At 39.0% G+C, this 17799-nt stretch overlaps 3 protein-coding genes across 3 annotated transcripts; 1 reads left to right on the top strand and 2 right to left on the bottom strand.

Moving 5' to 3' along the window:
* Positions 1 to 7347: 7347 nt before the first annotated feature.
* LOC135674241 (trans-cinnamate:CoA ligase, peroxisomal-like) lies at positions 7348 to 9656 on the top strand. The gene is made up of 2 exons (XM_065183896.1): positions 7348 to 7622; positions 7704 to 9656. Exons 1-2 carry the CDS (start codon positions 7425 to 7427, stop codon positions 9255 to 9257), a joined length of 1752 nt encoding a protein of 583 aa, XP_065039968.1. The 5' UTR covers positions 7348 to 7424; the 3' UTR covers positions 9258 to 9656.
* Positions 9657 to 9905: 249 nt separating this feature from the next.
* Positions 9906 to 11869, bottom strand: LOC135584241 (thaumatin-like protein 1b). The gene is made up of 4 exons (XM_009403637.3): positions 11731 to 11869; positions 11498 to 11647; positions 10694 to 11405; positions 9906 to 10259 (listed from the first exon to the last, which is right to left on the bottom strand). The coding sequence occupies exons 2-4, from the start codon at positions 11556 to 11558 to the stop codon at positions 10049 to 10051; spliced, it is 984 nt and encodes a 327-aa protein (XP_009401912.2). The 5' UTR covers positions 11559 to 11647; positions 11731 to 11869; the 3' UTR covers positions 9906 to 10048.
* A 3827-nt stretch (positions 11870 to 15696) lies between these two features.
* On the bottom strand, positions 15697 to 16601 carry LOC135674240 (chaperone protein dnaJ 11, chloroplastic-like). The gene has a single exon (XM_065183893.1). It carries the CDS (start codon positions 16535 to 16537, stop codon positions 16022 to 16024), a length of 516 nt encoding a protein of 171 aa, XP_065039965.1. The 5' UTR covers positions 16538 to 16601; the 3' UTR covers positions 15697 to 16021.
* Between the last annotated feature and the right edge of the window lie 1198 nt (positions 16602 to 17799).

Raw genomic sequence — 17799 nt, 5'->3', positions numbered from 1 at the left:
TGTGTGCGCACGCGCTCTGAACTAGAATATTATGAATTCTTAATAAATTATTGAATTTATTGAATAGGTTATGAAAGTTTTATAAGTAAATTGATTATGGATCGAAATATATAATAAATATATTATGTAAGTTAATTATTTAGATTTTGACATTGCATTCCTACATAAAAAAAACTTATTAGATTGTGGTGTTGTATTATCCCTCACTTTCCATTCCAATCAAAATGTTATAATTAGATCGGATTGAAAATTTTAAATTAAAATTTAATTTTAATATTTTTTAATAAAAAATTAAACTAATTGATTTAAGACTTTAATATGAAATATAGGAGAGAATACAAGATTAAATATGAACCATTTAATCAATAATAAATTTTATAATTGTTTATTTAAACAATAAAAAAATCCTAGACTCATAATATCATAAATTTGTATTTAAAACATGAATATTATGATATTTACTTAGAAAAGCCATGTAAAAACAATAATATATATAATAAAAAATAAAAAAAATACATGTTCAACATGAACAAATAATGAATAAAAAATATTTAAAATTAAAAAAAAATTGATAAAGGATGGTCGGACAACCTATCTCTCGTCTCTACGAAGATCTTTCTATCTCACAATATCATGAGGAGGATGAATAAGAAACCTACCCATCATTAAATAGAAGAGGAGAGAAGCTGGTTAGAAAATATTTAATTATTTTTTTAGTTTTAAAATTTAATTGAATTATATTATTTTATTCCTAACTTGGAATTAGGAATTAGTTTTTCTAATTAGGCTACAAATACAAGGAAAACAATTCACAGGAAACCTCTATATAATTTTAGTTTTTGTTCCCATATAGGTTTTCTCAATGTTTGATGATCCTTTCATGTAAGAAAAAGCATTGGCAAAGAGGTTGTAATGTTGTACAAGAGAGGATTCTTTTTACAATGTTTTGCCCCTAATCACATGTGGTTAGCCTCTCGAGGAAATAGTTCTTTGTCATGATTTGACACCTAAGCAGATAGTCAACTGACCAATTTTGTTGGAATTTGACTGATTTAATGTTCACATTGATTGCCATGGTGCAATTAAAGTAGAATATTTCACATCATAATTTGTGGATTTTTCTCTCAACTCCCATTTCACATCATTATTTTGTGAACTGTTCACATTTAGTATTAATATTAGAGAAGAATACTTAAAGTTATAAGTTTCAAATATCTTAAATATTTAGGATCGATTATATGAATCTTTTATCGTTATTGTCATCGAGATATGTAAAAAATATATATTTTAATTAAATTTTAAATTTTAAATTTAATAATATATATACCACCATATGTAATTAACATCCTTAACCAATGACATATCTTTTGAAAGATGTTTAGAGAGCATGCACTATTGTGTTTGTGTGCGCACGCGCTCTGAACTAGAATATTATGAATTCTTAATAAATTATTGAATTTATTGAATAGGTTATGAAAGTTTTATAAGTAAATTGATTATGGATCGAAATATATAATAAATATATTATGTAAGTTAATTATTTAGATTTTGACATTGCATTCCTACATAAAAAAAACTTATTAGATTGTGGTGTTGTATTATCCCTCACTTTCCATTCCAATCAAAATGTTATAATTAGATCGGATTGAAAATTTTAAATTAAAATTTAATTTTAATATTTTTTAATAAAAAATTAAACTAATTGATTTAAGACTTTAATATGAAATATAGGAGAGAATACAAGATTAAATATGAACCATTTAATCAATAATAAATTTTATAATTGTTTATTTAAACAATAAAAAAATCCTAGACTCATAATATCATAAATTTGTATTTAAAACATGAATATTATGATATTTACTTAGAAAAGCCATGTAAAAACAATAATATATATAATAAAAAATAAAAAAAATACATGTTCAACATGAACAAATAATGAATAAAAAATATTTAAAATTAAAAAAAAATTGATAAAGGATGGTCGGACAACCTATCTCTCGTCTCTACGAAGATCTTTCTATCTCACAATATCATGAGGAGGATGAATAAGAAACCTACCCATCATTAAATAGAAGAGGAGAGAAGCTGGTTAGAAAATATTTAATTATTTTTTTAGTTTTAAAATTTAATTGAATTATATTATTTTATTCCTAACTTGGAATTAGGAATTAGTTTTTCTAATTAGGCTACACATACAAGGAAAACAATTCACAGGAAACCTCTATATAATTTTAGTTTTTGTTCCCATATAGGTTTTCTCAATGTTTGATGATCCTTTCATGTAAGAAAAAGCATCGGTAAAGAGGTTGTAATGTTGTACAAGAGATGATTCTTTTTACAATGTTTTGCCCCAAATCACATGTGGTTAGCCTCTTGAGGAAATAGTTCTTTGTCATGATTTGACACCTAAGCAGATAGTCAATTGATCAATTTTGTTGGAATTTGACTGATTTAATGTTCACATTGATTGTCATGGTGCAATTAAAGTAGAATATTTCACATCATAATTTGTGGATTTTTCTCTCAACTCCCATTTCACATCATTATTTTGTGAACTGTTCACATTTAGTGTTAATATTAGAGAAGAATACTTAAAGTTATAAGTTTCAAATATCTTAAATATTTAGGATCGATTATATGAATCTTTTATCGTTATTGTCATCGAGATATGTAAAAAATATATATTTTAATTAAATTTTAAATTTTAAATTTTAAATTTAATAAATATATACCACCATATGTAATTAACGTCCTTAACCAATGACATATCTTTTGAAAGATGTTTAGAGAGCATGCACTATTGTGTTTGTGTGCGCACGCGCTCTGAACTAGAATATTATGAATTCTTAATAAATTATTGAATTTATTGAATAGGTTATGAAAGTTTTATAAGTAAATTGATTATGGATCGAAATATATAATAAATATATTATGTAAGTTAATTATTTAGATTTTGACATTGCATTCCTACATAAAAAAAACTTATTAGATTGTGGTGTTGTATTATCCCTCACTTTCCATTCCAATCAAAATGTTATAATTAGATCGGATTGAAAATTTTAAATTAAAATTTAATTTTAATATTTTTTAATAAAAAATTAAACTAATTGATTTAAGACTTTAATATGAAATATAGGAGAGAATACAAGATTAAATATGAACCATTTAATCAATAATAAATTTTATAATTGTTTATTTAAACAATAAAAAAATCCTAGACTCATAATATCATAAATTTGTATTTAAAACATGAATATTATGATATTTACTTAGAAAAGCCATGTAAAAACAATAATATATATAATAAAAAATACAAAAAATACATGTTCAACATGAACAAATAATGAATAAAAAATATTTAAAATTAAAAAAAAATTGATAAAGGATGGTCGGACAACCTATCTCTCGTCTCTACGAAGATCTTTCTATCTCACAATATCATGAGGAGGATGAATAAGAAACCTACCCATCATTAAATAGAAGAGGAGAGAAGCTGGTTAGAAAATATTTAATTATTTTTTTAGTTTTAAAATTTAATTGAATTATATTATTTTATTCCTAACTTGGAATTAGGAATTAGTTTTTCTAATTAGGCTACAAATACAAGGAAAACAATTCACAGGAAACCTCTATATAATTTTAGTTTTTGTTCCCATATAGGTTTTCTCAATGTTTGATGATCCTTTCATGTAAGAAAAAGCATTGGCAAAGAGGTTGTAATGTTGTACAAGAGAGGATTCTTTTTACAATGTTTTGCCCCTAATCACATGTGGTTAGCCTCTCGAGGAAATAGTTCTTTGTCATGATTTGACACCTAAGCAGATAGTCAACTGACCAATTTTGTTGGAATTTGACTGATTTAATGTTCACATTGATTGCCATGGTGCAATTAAAGTAGAATATTTCACATCATAATTTGTGGATTTTTCTCTCAACTCCCATTTCACATCATTATTTTGTGAACTGTTCACATTTAGTGTTAATATTAGAGAAGAATACTTAAAGTTATAAGTTTCAAATATCTTAAATATTTAGGATCGATTATATGAATCTTTTATCGTTATTGTCATCGAGATATGTAAAAAATATATATTTTAATTAAATTTTAAATTTTAAATTTAATAATATATATACCACCATATGTAATTAACATCCTTAACCAATGACATATCTTTTGAAAGATGTTTAGAGAGCATGCACTATTGTGTTTGTGTGCGCACGCGCTCTGAACTAGAATATTATGAATTCTTAATAAATTATTGAATTTATTGAATAGGTTATGAAAGTTTTATAAGTAAATTGATTATGGATCGAAATATATAATAAATATATTATGTAAGTTAATTATTTAGATTTTGACATTGCATTCCTACATAAAAAAAACTTATTAGATTGTGGTGTTGTATTATCCCTCACTTTCCATTCCAATCAAAATGTTATAATTAGATCGGATTGAAAATTTTAAATTAAAATTTAATTTTAATATTTTTTAATAAAAATTTAAACTAATTGATTTAAGACTTTAATATGAAATATAGGAGAGAATACAAGATTAAATATGAACCATTTAATCAATAATTAAATTTTATAATTGTTTATTTAAACAATAAAAAAATCCTAGACTCATATTATCATAAATTTGTATTTAAAACATGAATATTATGATATTTACTTAGAAAAGCCATGTAAAAACAATAATATATATAATAAAAAATAAAAAAAAATACATGTTCAACATGAACAAATAATGAATAAAAAATATTTAAAATTAAAAAAAAAATTGATAAAGGATGGTCGGACAACCTATCTCTGTCTCTACGAAGATCTTTCTATCTCACAATATCATGAGGAGGATGAATAAGAAACCTACCCATCATTAAATAGAATAGTGATTAAATTTTATAATTGTTTATTTAAATAATAAAAAAATCCTAGACTCATAATATCATAAATTTGTATTTAAAAAATTAATATTATGATATTTACTTAGAAAAGCCATGTAAAAACAATAATATAGATAAAAAATAAATAAAAAAATACATGTTCAACATGAACAAATAATGAATAAAATATTTAAAATTAAAAAAAAATTGATAAAGGATGGTTAGACAACCTATCTCTCGTCTCTATGAAGATCTTTCTATCTCACAATATCCCGAGGATGATGAATAAGAAACCTACCCGTCATTAAATAGAAGAGAGAAGAGAGAGTCTGCTAATTAGGAAAGATTTAATTATTCTTTTAGTTTTAAAATTTAATTGATTTATATTATTTTATTCCTAACTTGGAATTAGGAATTAGTTTTTCTAGTTAGACTACACATACCAGGAAAACAATTCACAGGAAACCTCTATATAATTTTAGTTTTTGTTCCCATATGGGTTTTCTCAATGTTTGATGATCCTTTCATGTAAGAAAAAGCATTGGCAAAGAGGTTGTAATGTTGTACATGAGAGGATTCTTTTTACAATATTTTGCCCATAATCACATGTGGTTAGCCATATCAGTCTATCGAGGAAATAGTTTTTTGTCATGATTTGACACCTAAGCAGATAGTCAACTGAACAATTTTGTTGGAATTTGACTGATTTAGTGTTCACATTGATTGCCATGGTGCAATTAAAATAGAATATTTCACATCATAATTTGTGGATTTTTCTCTTAACTCCCATTACATCATGATTTTGTGAATCGTTCACATTTAGTGTTAATATTAGAGAAGAATACTTAAAGTATAAGTTTCAAATATCTTAAATATTTAGGATCGATTATATGAATCTTTTATCGTTATTTTCATCGAGATATAAAAAATATTTTTTTAATTAAATTTAAAATATTAAAATTTTTATCTATAATTTATACTAAAGTTATTTTTTAAGTCTTCTTCAGTCTCTTTTCATTTCACTAATGGTAATCATCTTATATCTTCGACTATTGCATATATTTATGTTTATGTATTTTCACAAACTTCTTCGTCCTATAATTTAATTATGCTACGGATGTCCAAAAAAACAAAAAAAAGAACTTTGAGCTTTAATTGTATGTTCTAAGATACTTGACCAATGACCTGTCTTCTTAAACATGTTGAGGAAGCATCCACAAGTTTTCCGAGGTAGAGCTATTATTCCTTGTTCTTTCCTTGAGCTTGTGTGAACCTCCATGACCGTTGACTAGAATCCTCTCACAACACAACCCAACCAGCGTGTTGACTTCAACTCCGGGGTTTGACTTCAAACGAGCATAAAAATTGAAGTCAACTCACCAACTAGTTATCGAAGTCTTCAAGCTTGAAAACTTGAATTCATAATGTAATCCTTCGCAGGTCAATTTCTATAGCCATGAAATGAAACTTCCTCCTCCTTCCCAGGCAAACTAAGTCTACACTCTCTTCCTTCACTTCTTCCAGGTTATCCCAAATCCAACTACTAGAACAAAGAACATATATTATAATAGGAATCCGTGTTTCCTCGTTACTTTGATTCACACTGTTACACCTAATCCTTAGAGATCATGATTCAACAAGTAATTATAATTGACAGAGAACATATATTAAGTGTAGCAAGGAAAGCATGGATAGAAACATCAATGGCTGCTGAGGTAGCAATCATTGGCATGCAAACTGTAGTATCCTTTAGTGTTTTAATTGAGGGGTGCAAATTTAATTGAGCTTCCACCGTTCAGCATATTTACTTGTAATGCAGCAAAAGATTAACCAGTGGACACTGTTCTTTTCTCTCTCAAAAGCTTGGCATTGATGCCACCAGCCCGAATGGATTGGTCGTCCTGCTACTGTGTTGGAAATAAGTGCAGCGATGCCTCAAATCATTGATTCCTCTTTAGGAACGATGGTCTTCTGCCATCCTCCGTTGATGGCCAGTGCATCAGATAAAGGTGAGCAGATCTCTCCATGGTCTAGCCGGAGGGAGTCACGCCTTATCTTTGTGGGGAGGACTGGATTCCACCAGTCTTTTCAGTCCAAAAGCCATTGCTGAAAGCTATCACGAAAGCGGATGACCAAACTAAGTGAAGAAGAAGAAGAAGAAGAAGAAGAAGACGAAGAAGATGGATGGGAGAACCTTGAAAGATTCCAGGGGTGATGTGGCCTCACGCTTGCGAGATGTCCATGATCCCTGAAAATTTTCAGTGCTGAATCAGTCAGTCAGTTGTCGTACCACATGCGGTGTACAGCATCGTTGGTCAACAGTCCACGGTCAATCCCTTACGATGCACTATGGTTTCGCATGTACTTCCCCTCCAATTTCGCTACAAGTTCCCTGCGTCGTTGCCTATATAAAGGCCTCATCGACTCCTCGTGTGCTCACTATTCCCTTTTCTTCCCCAGGAATCGGAGCCCTTTGCGTCCGTCTCTAACCTCTGCCACCTCCCCCCCTCTCTCACTCCTGAGATCTAAAACAGAGTGATGGATCGCCTGCAGAAGTGCCCGGCTAACTATGTCGCCCTCAGCCCCGTTACCTTCCTAGAAAGGGCAGCTGGCGTCTACGCCGACCGCACCTCGGTCGTCTACCAGCGCACACGCTTCACGTGGAAGCAGACCTACGAGCGTTGCCGCCGTCTCGCCTCCTCCCTCCGGTTGCTGAACATCTCCAAGAATGATGTGGTAAGTTTATGTGATCATCTCCTTACGTTTTCTTCTCGTGCTAAAGCTGCAGGAAGTTTCTGACTTGGTATACATGAACAGGTCTCGGTTTTGGCACCTAACGTTCCGGCCATGTATGAGATGCACTTCGCCGTGCCCATGGCTGGCGCCGTGCTCAACACCATAAACACTCGTCTCGACTGCAAGAACCTCGCCACCATCCTTAAGCACTCCGAGGCCAAGGTCTTCTTCGTCGACTACCAGTACGTCCCCCTTGCCGTAGACGCCCTCAAGCTTCTTATGGCCGACCCCGACACTCCCCAGATGCCGCTGGTCGTCGTCATCGACGACGTCGACACACCGACCGGCACTCGGCTCGGAGAGCTGGAGTACGAGCAGCTCGTCGCTAGCGGGAACCCGACTGAGGAACTCCCCCAGCTCGAGGACGAGTGGGATCCTATCGCCCTTAACTACACCTCCGGCACCACGTCCGCCCCCAAGGGGGTGGTCTACAGCCACCGCGGCGCGTACCTAAGCACCATCAGCCTCCTTCTCCAGTGGGGGGTCGGAAGTGAGCCTGTCTACCTCTGGTCACTCCCCATGTTCCATTGCAACGGGTGGACGTTCACGTGGGGCGTCGCCGCCCGCGGAGGCGTCAACGTGTGCATCCGCAACACGTCGGCCGGCGAGATGTATCAAGCCATCGCCGACCACCGTGTCACCCACATGTGCTGTGCTCCCATCGTCTTCACCATCCTCCTTGAGGCCGGTCTGTCCGAGCGTCGTCCCATCGCCTCCCCCGTTCAGGTGCTCACCGGCGGAGCCCCACCCCCGGCGCCGCTGCTCGAGAAGATCGAGCGCATGGGGTTCAAGGTGACGCACGCTTACGGGCTGACAGAAGCGACCGGGCCGGCGCTCGTCTGCGAGTGGCGGTCGGAGTGGGACCAGAGACCGTCCGAGGACCGGGCGCGGCTCAAGGCGCGGCAAGGGATCAGCGTGCTCACACTCGCGGACGTCGACGTCAAGAACGCCAAGACGATGGCGAGCGTCCCTCGCGACGGCCGGTCCGTCGGGGAGATCGTCCTCCGCGGCAGCAGCATCATGAAGGGCTACTTCAAGAACACCAAAGACACGGCCGAGGCGTTGAGGGACGGGTGGTTCTTCACCGGAGACGTCGCGGTGGTGCACCCGGACGGGTATCTAGAGATCAAGGACCGGTCCAAGGACGTGATCATCTCAGGAGGCGAGAACATCAGCAGCGTGGAGGTGGAGACTGTGCTGTACAAGCACCCCATGGTGGTGGAGGCAGCGGTGGTGGCGATGCCTCACCCGCGCTGGGGCGAGACCCCGTGCGCCTTCGTGACGCTGAAGAAGAAATGCGGCGGTGGAGATAACACCGCAACGGAGGAAGCCATCATAACATACTGCAGGGCGAACATGTCACGCTTCATGGTGCCAAAGAAGGTGGTGTTCGTGGAGGAGCTGCCCAAGACTTCCACCGGAAAGATCCAAAAGTTTCAGCTAAGGGAGATGGCTAAGCGCTTCAAGGTGGCGGAGAGGCAGCCGCATGGGAGCAGCAAAACCCATCTTCCCAACCACGGTACGCGCCAGGTTGAGCCGCAGCAGGAGCATGTCTTGGCCATGTCGCGCCTCTGAACACATACATGTATGTTAATGATTGAATTGGTCTCTACATATAAATAGTCTATGTAATATTATTGACTGAAGTCTCCTATATAGGAGCATCCTATGCAAAATTAAACGAGTCACTGCACAAGCTTATTGAGTGCTTGCCTTTTCCTCTCATCACCATCATATTTTAGTATCATGCGTAAAACAAGGAAATGTTTTGACTCTCCTCCTCCACGACAAATGCTCAGTAGTTAGGGAAAAATTTACGTTGACTATTGACCTTTGACAAGGTCAGGTTGATCGTCCTGGTCAATGCAGCGTCGCATGGTCAACCTCGATCGATGCAGCCCGATCCGTTTAGTCCAGGCAGTGAGCTCCGCCAAAGCGCCAACCCGAATCCAGGCTTCGGGTCCCCGAGCTGTATCGGGCCCGAACCGATTGCAATCAACCCGATCCGCATCATACATCCGCCAGCAAATTTGTAGGGATGACAGAGCAGTATCAACCTCGATCGATGTAGCCCGATCCGTTTAGTCCAGGCAGTGAGCTCCGCCAAAGCGCCAACCCGAATCCAGGCTTCGGGTCCCCGAGCTGTATCGGGCCCGAACCGATTGCAATCAACCCGATCCGCATCATACATCCGCCAGCAAATTTGTAGGGATGACAGAGCAGTATCTAATGCATGCCACGCACACATCAATTCATGTAAATATGTGTACAAACAAGTGGGCGATAGAGCAGCCTGACACCGACGACGAACACCAGCTGAATCATTCTTTGTCCCCGTCGCTAACGACAAGAGATGGATGGAAGGCTCAGCAAATCAGCCACCATGACAAGAGATGTAGGGAGGTAAGAGCTCCGAGCGAAACGGTGGCAAGCGCGGCCTCGCGTGCCGCCCTCGGTGAGGCTTGGCCGAACTCGTATCCGCCTAGAATCACCATGGCTCCGCCGTCGTTGGATGGCAGCCCCTCGTTCCTCGGCAAGCCGCCGGTCGCATCAGGATTGTCGTCAGTGGACTTGTGGCTGTGAAACATAATAACAAACACCTCATCGGCATTATCAATGCATCACTCGAAAGGAATATAGTATGGGAAGCAGCTGAGGAGAAACAAACGCGTTACGTGGGTAATGTGGCCTGTCCATTTCGACTGACATGACGGCCTACTATCTACTGTTCTTTATGCTTGCATGTGTTCGTTGTAATGTCGCATCAACCTAACGTGTAATATCTATTGGTAAAGACCCCCCCCCCCCCCCCCATTTGCTGTTGTCTCACAGCTCAAAGGCCCATAAGACGATCGATCTCACGTCATGCTTAAAAGGCAAAGGGGTGAAGACAAATCATTGGTTGTTGATCGATCGGCCACGCCCACCGCGTTGTCTTGCGGAAAAGAGCCATGAATTCCAATTCCGAACTGCATCATTTTGCTCATCTCGTCTTTAATTCGACTGTTTACCTGGTGGAGGCCGTGCCGGGGCAGAAGGTGATGAGGTAGTCGGCGGAGGAGCAGGTGAAGGTGGAGGTGGCGTCGTCGAAGGCGTAGCTGTAGGCCTTGGGGCAGGCGTTCTTGAAGAACTGGGAGTAGGACGACGGCTTGCAGGTGTTGGGGTTACTGTACGCGCCGCTGCAGCAGTACTGCGCCGACCCGAAGGCGTCGCACGCGCTCTTGCACGCCACGCTCTCGCTCGCGCCTGTTCCCGACCGCAGCACCACCCGCAGGTCCGACGGGCACACCCCGTTGAGGTCCGCCACGCAGCCCGTGGAGCCGCACCCGCCGCCCCCCGACCCGCCCTGCGGCGCCACCAGCATGGCCAAGTTGTAGCCGTCCACCAGGCTCACGTCGTAGTAGTCCGTCCCATTCCCTCCACCTCCCAGGGTGAACTCCGCCAGCGTGGCGGGAGGGGCCGCCCCGCGGCCGGAGCACTCCACCTTGCCCGACCCGCAGTCGCCGGTCCCGCAGCTGAACTTGCCGGTGGAGTCAGTGGCGCAAAGGGTGCGGCCCCAGAAGCGGCCCGACCACGCTGCCGGCGCTTCTATACTCCTCGACTGGCCTGCCTCGACGGCGAACCCCGTCGTCGAGAGCGCCGCGTTGCCGGCGTTCGACAACACGCCAGGCCACACAGTGTACTGGCAGTTGTTGACGAACGTGAACGAGGCCGCCAAGCAACCTGAAATCAAAATCAAACACAGGCGTGACCAATTCCAAACCACAGAAGCAAAACAGAGACAGATGACACAGCTCCAACTGATACTTCAATACCTCGAGCAGAGAAGAAGACCAACACAAGAACAGACAAAGGAGCCATGAATCCAAACATCATTAGAGAGCACAGTTCTTGAGAAGAAGTGGAAGAGAAATGGTGGGAACCCTCCTATCCTCCTGTAGATGTCGGCAGCGCCACTCCGAGCTCTGTCACGCGACAGGAGAAGGAGAAGTTAGGCAACGCAAGACGATGGAGCACACGGATTCACCAACAGTGGAAGGTGCCTTACAAGAACAAAACTGTTAGAACCTACTCATTGACCCTTGCAATTGATGTTCTAAGTGTGCTAAGAGGGAGATGGCCATATATAGTGAACGAGATGAAGGAGCAAAGAAGCACCGGTGTGTTAGTTGTACCTATCCGTGACAGCGATCGACGTTAGCTAAACAGGCAGAGAAATTTGGGGAGAGTGGTTTGAATCGAGTGAAGAGATGGATTATATTTTGTGGATAACGTGGAGTGGCAAATCATACGATTACAAGTACTGATTGGATAAGGCGGCCGAAACGATGCAACAGTGGTTTGGAGGGGATGTGAACGTCCACAATGATCAGCTCCATCCTACGAACGTGCTAACAAGTGGACTAATTACATGTTATACATTATATTTTTAATTGTATTAATATCATAATTATAATTATTTTTTATTTATTATTTTCATATCGATCTAACATATTTTATTTTTCGTGCAACTGACAACATTAAAACAAATAAAGTTATTAATTTTATTTTTTAATTATAAAAAAATTAATATAAATTTTTTAAATATAAAAATTACGATACTAATAGGATTCAAATGACAAAACAGGTTAATGTAACAAATTTAATACATGTCCGATTTATTGTTGCTTTCATGTGATATAAAGATAGAAACAAACTTTTGTATACGAAAAAATACAAGCAAATCGTAACACACAATGAAATTAAATGAAAATCACAATCAAACAAGACACCAAGATTTACGTGGAGAACCTTTTTAACGTGAAAGGTAAAAATCACGGGCAAACCAGTGATAATCTACTGTAAGAATAATAAACATATAAATCTCAGAGTCTTTTGCTCAAAACCGAAACAACAATCTCAAGAGAATAATTAGGCTACAAGGATTACGTTACTATGCACAATATCCAAAATCTATCAAGTAGTGACAGCAAGAATCTATTATAGACCTAATCTAACTTGAGACGAGAACACTGCCTGGATGATTGAGAGCAATCTTTCTGTGTTGTCATTGTCTTCTTTCCTTTCATTATCTTGTTTTTTTACTCTTTTTTGAATAAGTTGCTGTTACAGTTTTCTGCCTTGTTACTGTAGTTTTTCTCTTAATTTTTCACAATCACCGCATCCCTTTATTATATCTAGGGTTGGATTAAAAAAGAGGTGGGCTATTGACCGTTAAAGCCTATAGAGTGAACTCGTGGACTGTTAAAGCACACCGTTAACATACCATCTATATTATCTCTGATTGATTTAGAAGGCCAAAATGAAATTGACTTCTAAGTAAGATCCCTTTTTGTTTCCATTATTTACATGACTTCGTCTTATTTGGAGAGTTGTAAAGTCATATTATAATCAACTGGATATAGGTAATGATGGCTGTTTTAAGATGCAAGAGGATGACGGAGAAGCTTATATTGTCCTTCGATCCGCCGGTGGAAACTGCGAGAAAGCTTTTAGCGATCAAAATAGAGATAGAACAGTCTATTAAACTGGGAGTATCAATTTGATGTTCGGCTGCTGGTTAATATTATAAATAAGGAGGAGAAACATCCCTTTAGGCTTTTGAATTGTTTCGAGAATATTCTAAACCTAATTCGAATGATTTATTGATTGTAAATTGGACGATTTCCCTAAAAACATACTCATATTTTGAGGATTTTCCCAAATATACTTCATCTTTTTTTTTTCAAATAATATCTCTAATTTGAAAAGTACCTAAAATACCTCTCAAAAAATTCTGTCAATTTTTTTTACTTATTTTTTAAATCAATTTTTAACTATTATAATATTTTTTAAAAATAATATTTATAGTGTTCGATTGATATACTAAAAATAAATTATAAATATTAATTAAAAAATACTATAAAAGATATTATATGGTACCTCGATGATGTTCCTGGCGAGCTGCCACGGGCCTTCGCCGCCAAGGCATTCATGTTGGTCTCAGTGCTCGGGGCCTCCATGTTCCTGGAGCAAGTTACAGAACCTTCAGCTTATCCTACACTTCATGGCCATGATCCAGATGCACAGAAGCTCATCGCCACTTCCTTCCCGATCACCCCCAAGCAAAAGAACCCACCCCTCTCAGCTGAGAACCGAAGCAAAGCGTGGCCCCTCTTCGTCTTCCTCGTGTTCCTAACACCAAAGTCCACCATGTGCTGAGATTGAAAGGACCAAGTCTCCAAATCCTCTTTCACCCCGTCACATTCACTACTCGTCTTTGTTTCTCGTTGCTTTATAGGGAGGATATGACTTCTTCCAAGCACACGCCGGGTGCTTCCTTGTCAATCCTTCCGGCTTTAGGAAAATGGAGTCCCTCCACACTCGTTTTCCAGACCTTTAGTGGATATGCTTCCTGGCTCCAAATACCGACGTGTAGATTTTGGAAGACTCGGTCGAGGATTAAATAATGATATATAGTCACTGGAGTCAGAAGACCTGATACATCAATAATCTTGACATGTTCCAAGTAAATCTGAGTTAGATTCTTACTGCAGCTGATTAGAATGTCAGGCAGTGATGCTATCAATCGGACTACTGTTGCAATTTTTCAGTTTAGAACAATATACTTAACTGCAATTGAAGTAATGATATGTAGTTCTGAAGCAAACTAAAATCATTGAAGTGGCAATCTCAGCAAACAATTGTTAACTTTTAGCATAGAGGTTGAACCCTCCTAATAACAGGGAACTGTATGTCCAGTTAGCTTGATTTCTATGAGGCAATTCATATGATTTAGTTAAACATGATCAGAGTCAGGGAAATTTTCAGAAATTTAGAACTGAATTAGATCTTGTTGCATGCACACATGGCAGCCAAAATGAAAGCTATTATTATGCAACATTTAAAATTATGGACCAAATTATTGTAGAGTTCACTTGTCCCTTTCATGTCCATTAAAAGCATACACCACACAATTCTGACCCAACATCAACAATTATCAACTGCTGTCCAGTTATTAACCATTTCCACATAAGAATTCTATTTCATTAAGAATAAGGATTTAGCTAGCATCTAAAGTCTTAACATATTGCATCAACTTTAGCACACATCATTAAATCTCCTTCTAATAAGAGAGGGGGTTCAAAGGCTGCAATACAAGATAAATTAATTCAGGAAGGCACTGCCCCAGATGCAGTTTTGTTTTGCCTTTCTTCTTGTGTAACAAATGCAGCTTGGTTGACAAATGAATTAATTATCTACAACAAAACCAAAGACTGTTTCCTAGATCATCAGAATATGATGTTGTATTTCTTTAAGCAAAAAATGCTACTTGTATGTTGGATAAAGTCCATGGCTATAATGGAAAACCTGTTGCAGAATTGGAGGTCAAAGAGATGCCACACTTAAAGAACCAATAAGGTGGGATAAACCTCAACTTGCATCCATTTATTCCAAGGAACTTGTGGCTCCTCTTCGCTCACCATTAGTAGCTTAGTCTTATCTTTGACGATCCAATACTGAAAATTGTAGAGAGAGCTGAATCTGAAATCAGAAAAAGGAACATAAGCCTATAAATCTTGTAACAAAAGAATTCAGGTGAAATGAAACTGTTTTGCCTTAGCATCCCACTGGCACTCAATCATCTATATGTAACATGTCATAGTTCCTACTCCAGAAGAAAGGCTCTCTCATGTCCTGTTCTTTTGCATGCCCACTAATAAACACACTGATCTTTTCAGTTCATTGATTTTCCCAAAAATCTATCTCCTTATCAATTGAAGCTGTCTTTGTTTCTAACTAATCAAATGATGCGTATTCAAACACTACTTGCAAAACCTTGCTTGGATAAAGAATGTTTTCTAAGGTGAAGATAGCATGTCTCTTGCAAGCTCCAAGCAGACATAGCACTCCTTTAGATGGACACTAACCATTTAAAGAGACAAGCTTTGCTAACTCTGACCAGAATTTCTTGGGTATGTCAGTCAAAGAATATAACTTTACAGAGATGGAGAACAGCTCAGCAAATCCAAGGTGCAAAGTCACAAGCTGACAATCATATGCCACCAACAACAACAGAGATCGAGATCTCTAATTTTCCTCTTCTCTTTTACTATCACTAAGTATTGATATCAAAGAGATGAGGAGGTAGCAAAATCTGAACTTTTTACAAGCAGCAGCAGATCAGGAACAAGCAAATCAGTAGGTGCAGCCATGGAAGCTTGGATGATACCTCAAGCTCCATTTACAAGCTGAAAGTGAGGATTTTAGCTTAAAGATCGGATCTGGCCTCCAGATTCTGTGGGACGATCACCTTATTCGGGATCAAACCGATCGCCGGGAGCTTGGGGCCTTGACTTCTACCAGCACTGGTCGGTCTCCCAGGTCCGGCGGCCGTATCGGGGAAACGACGTGGACCGGGCGTAGGTCCGCGCCGCTGGCCAGCGATGGCGCACGAGCATCGCCGCCGCCGCCAGCTCGCGGTCGTAGTTGGCGCGCTTGCCGGGGTCGGACAGGGTGGCGTAGGCTGCATGGACCCGCATGAACTTTTCAGCGGACGCGCCCTTGCGTCCGGTAGCGATGACGTCCGGGTGGCACGCGAGCGCCAGCTGCCGGTACGCGGCCTTGATCTCCTGGCCACTGGCCACGGGGGAGACGCCAAGGACGTCGTAGAGAGAGGAGGGGTTGGCGACGGCAGCGGGAACAGGAGCGTGGGCGGCGCGCGGGCACTCGGCCGCGGCGGCGTAGGCGGCGGATACCCTAGGGGAGCGGAGGGAGGAGGGGGACCGGGGGGAGAGGGAGGCGGCGGTGGTGTTGGGAGGCGGGGCGATGCGGAGTCCGAGAAATTGGGAAGAGGAGAGGGAGGAAGGGGACATGATGAGGAGCGGAACTGATTAGGTTAGTCTAATACAAGCGGAGGCAACTGCGATGCGATCGGAGCGAAAGAAGGCGGAAGCCGCACATTTATAGGAAGGGGAAAGGGTGGCGGTATGCTACACCGCCGGTATACGTTATCCTGGATTTGGATAATGCGTGTGTGGGTTGGCTGAGTCAGCCGCAAAGGAGGTATCAATGTTTGATTGTTTCCAACACAGTTGGAAGATAATTAATGCTATATATATATATATATATATATTAAATTTCTCAAAACACCGTAAATTATTATTATTATTTTTTCATAGAATGCTTGTTTTTTATTTTATTCTCGGAGAATGTTTTTTCATGGCATTTTTATCGTTTTATTTTTAGTCTCCATCTCATAATTAGTGAATGAGATGAGAGGATGGCGATAGACTTCAACTTCTTCTTGGATGCCACCACCACTTGCTCGCTCTTAATCTGAATGCTTGACCATAAATACCGCAAAGGGGGAAGAGCTATTCGACACTAGTCTCATTGCAAAACTTGATGACAGGTTTGAGGACAAGAGAAGCATGAAAATATCAAATAAGGGTACGGAAGTCACGTGAGAAGTCATGAGGTGAGGGGTTGGCAATAGAGGTGTCACAAGATAGCAAAGGGGCCTTATCGAGGTTCATGAAGAAAAGGGTGGGTAGACCTTATGAGTCTTCAAGGTGACGATGGGGGTAGGATTCATCAAAGACGAGGGTCAGGTGGATTTGTGCTTATGAGGGTGACCGTGAGAGAAAGATATTTCATGACAAAAGAGTGACCGTGAGAGAAAGATATTTCATGACAAAAGAGCCAACGATGCTTATGAGGGTGAAGTAGCAGATGGATTTGTTCGAGCAACATTTGACATAATGAATCATACCGAGAGGACAAAGGAAAGCCCTGTCATGGTAACATCCTTCTCCTTTATCGAGGTCAACAACTTTAATGCACGAAGAAAGTCCAATAATAAGTATGACTAAAGGCAATAGTGTAGAGGCAACGAAGGTCGATCGTAAAAATGTAATCTTATCTTTTAGAAAACAATGATTGCTTTATGAGAAAAAAATATAATTATTTTAAAAATATTTTGTTTATATTGTTACAAGATATTTATGTGTAAGGAGAGATAAACAAAATTAGAAAAATATTAAGAGAGTCAAATGATTTATATATGAGTTTAGCTAATAATTTTTAAACTTAAGTTTTTGGATTGCATTAGTCTAGTATGAAAAATATTTACATC

This window comes from Musa acuminata, chromosome BXJ1-5, assembly GCF_036884655.1.
Source record: "Musa acuminata AAA Group cultivar baxijiao chromosome BXJ1-5, Cavendish_Baxijiao_AAA, whole genome shotgun sequence".
Lineage (NCBI taxonomy): Eukaryota > Viridiplantae > Streptophyta > Magnoliopsida > Zingiberales > Musaceae > Musa > Musa acuminata.
Note: the sequence above shows the minus strand (reverse complement) of the source record. Positions and strands in the feature narration are given on the sequence as shown.

Excerpts from the sequence above, each read along its gene's own strand:
- LOC135674241 (XM_065183896.1), top strand. The coding sequence starts at position 7,425 with ATGGATCGCCTGCAGAAGTGCCCGGCTAACTATGTCGCCCTCAGCCCC. Across the intron at positions 7,623-7,703 it reads ACATCTCCAAGAATGATGTG|GTCTCGGTTTTGGCACCTAA; the intron begins GTAAGTTTATGT and ends ATACATGAACAG.
- LOC135584241 (XM_009403637.3), bottom strand. The coding sequence starts at position 11,558 with ATGATGTTTGGATTCATGGCTCCTTTGTCTGTTCTTGTGTTGGTCTTC. Across the intron at positions 11,406-11,497 it reads GGTCTTCTTCTCTGCTCGAG|GTTGCTTGGCGGCCTCGTTC; the intron begins GTATTGAAGTAT and ends TTTTGATTTCAG. Across the intron at positions 10,260-10,693 it reads CCCGGCACGGCCTCCACCAG|CCACAAGTCCACTGACGACA; the intron begins GTAAACAGTCGA and ends TATGTTTCACAG.
- LOC135674240 (XM_065183893.1), bottom strand. The coding sequence starts at position 16,537 with ATGTCCCCTTCCTCCCTCTCCTCTTCCCAATTTCTCGGACTCCGCATC.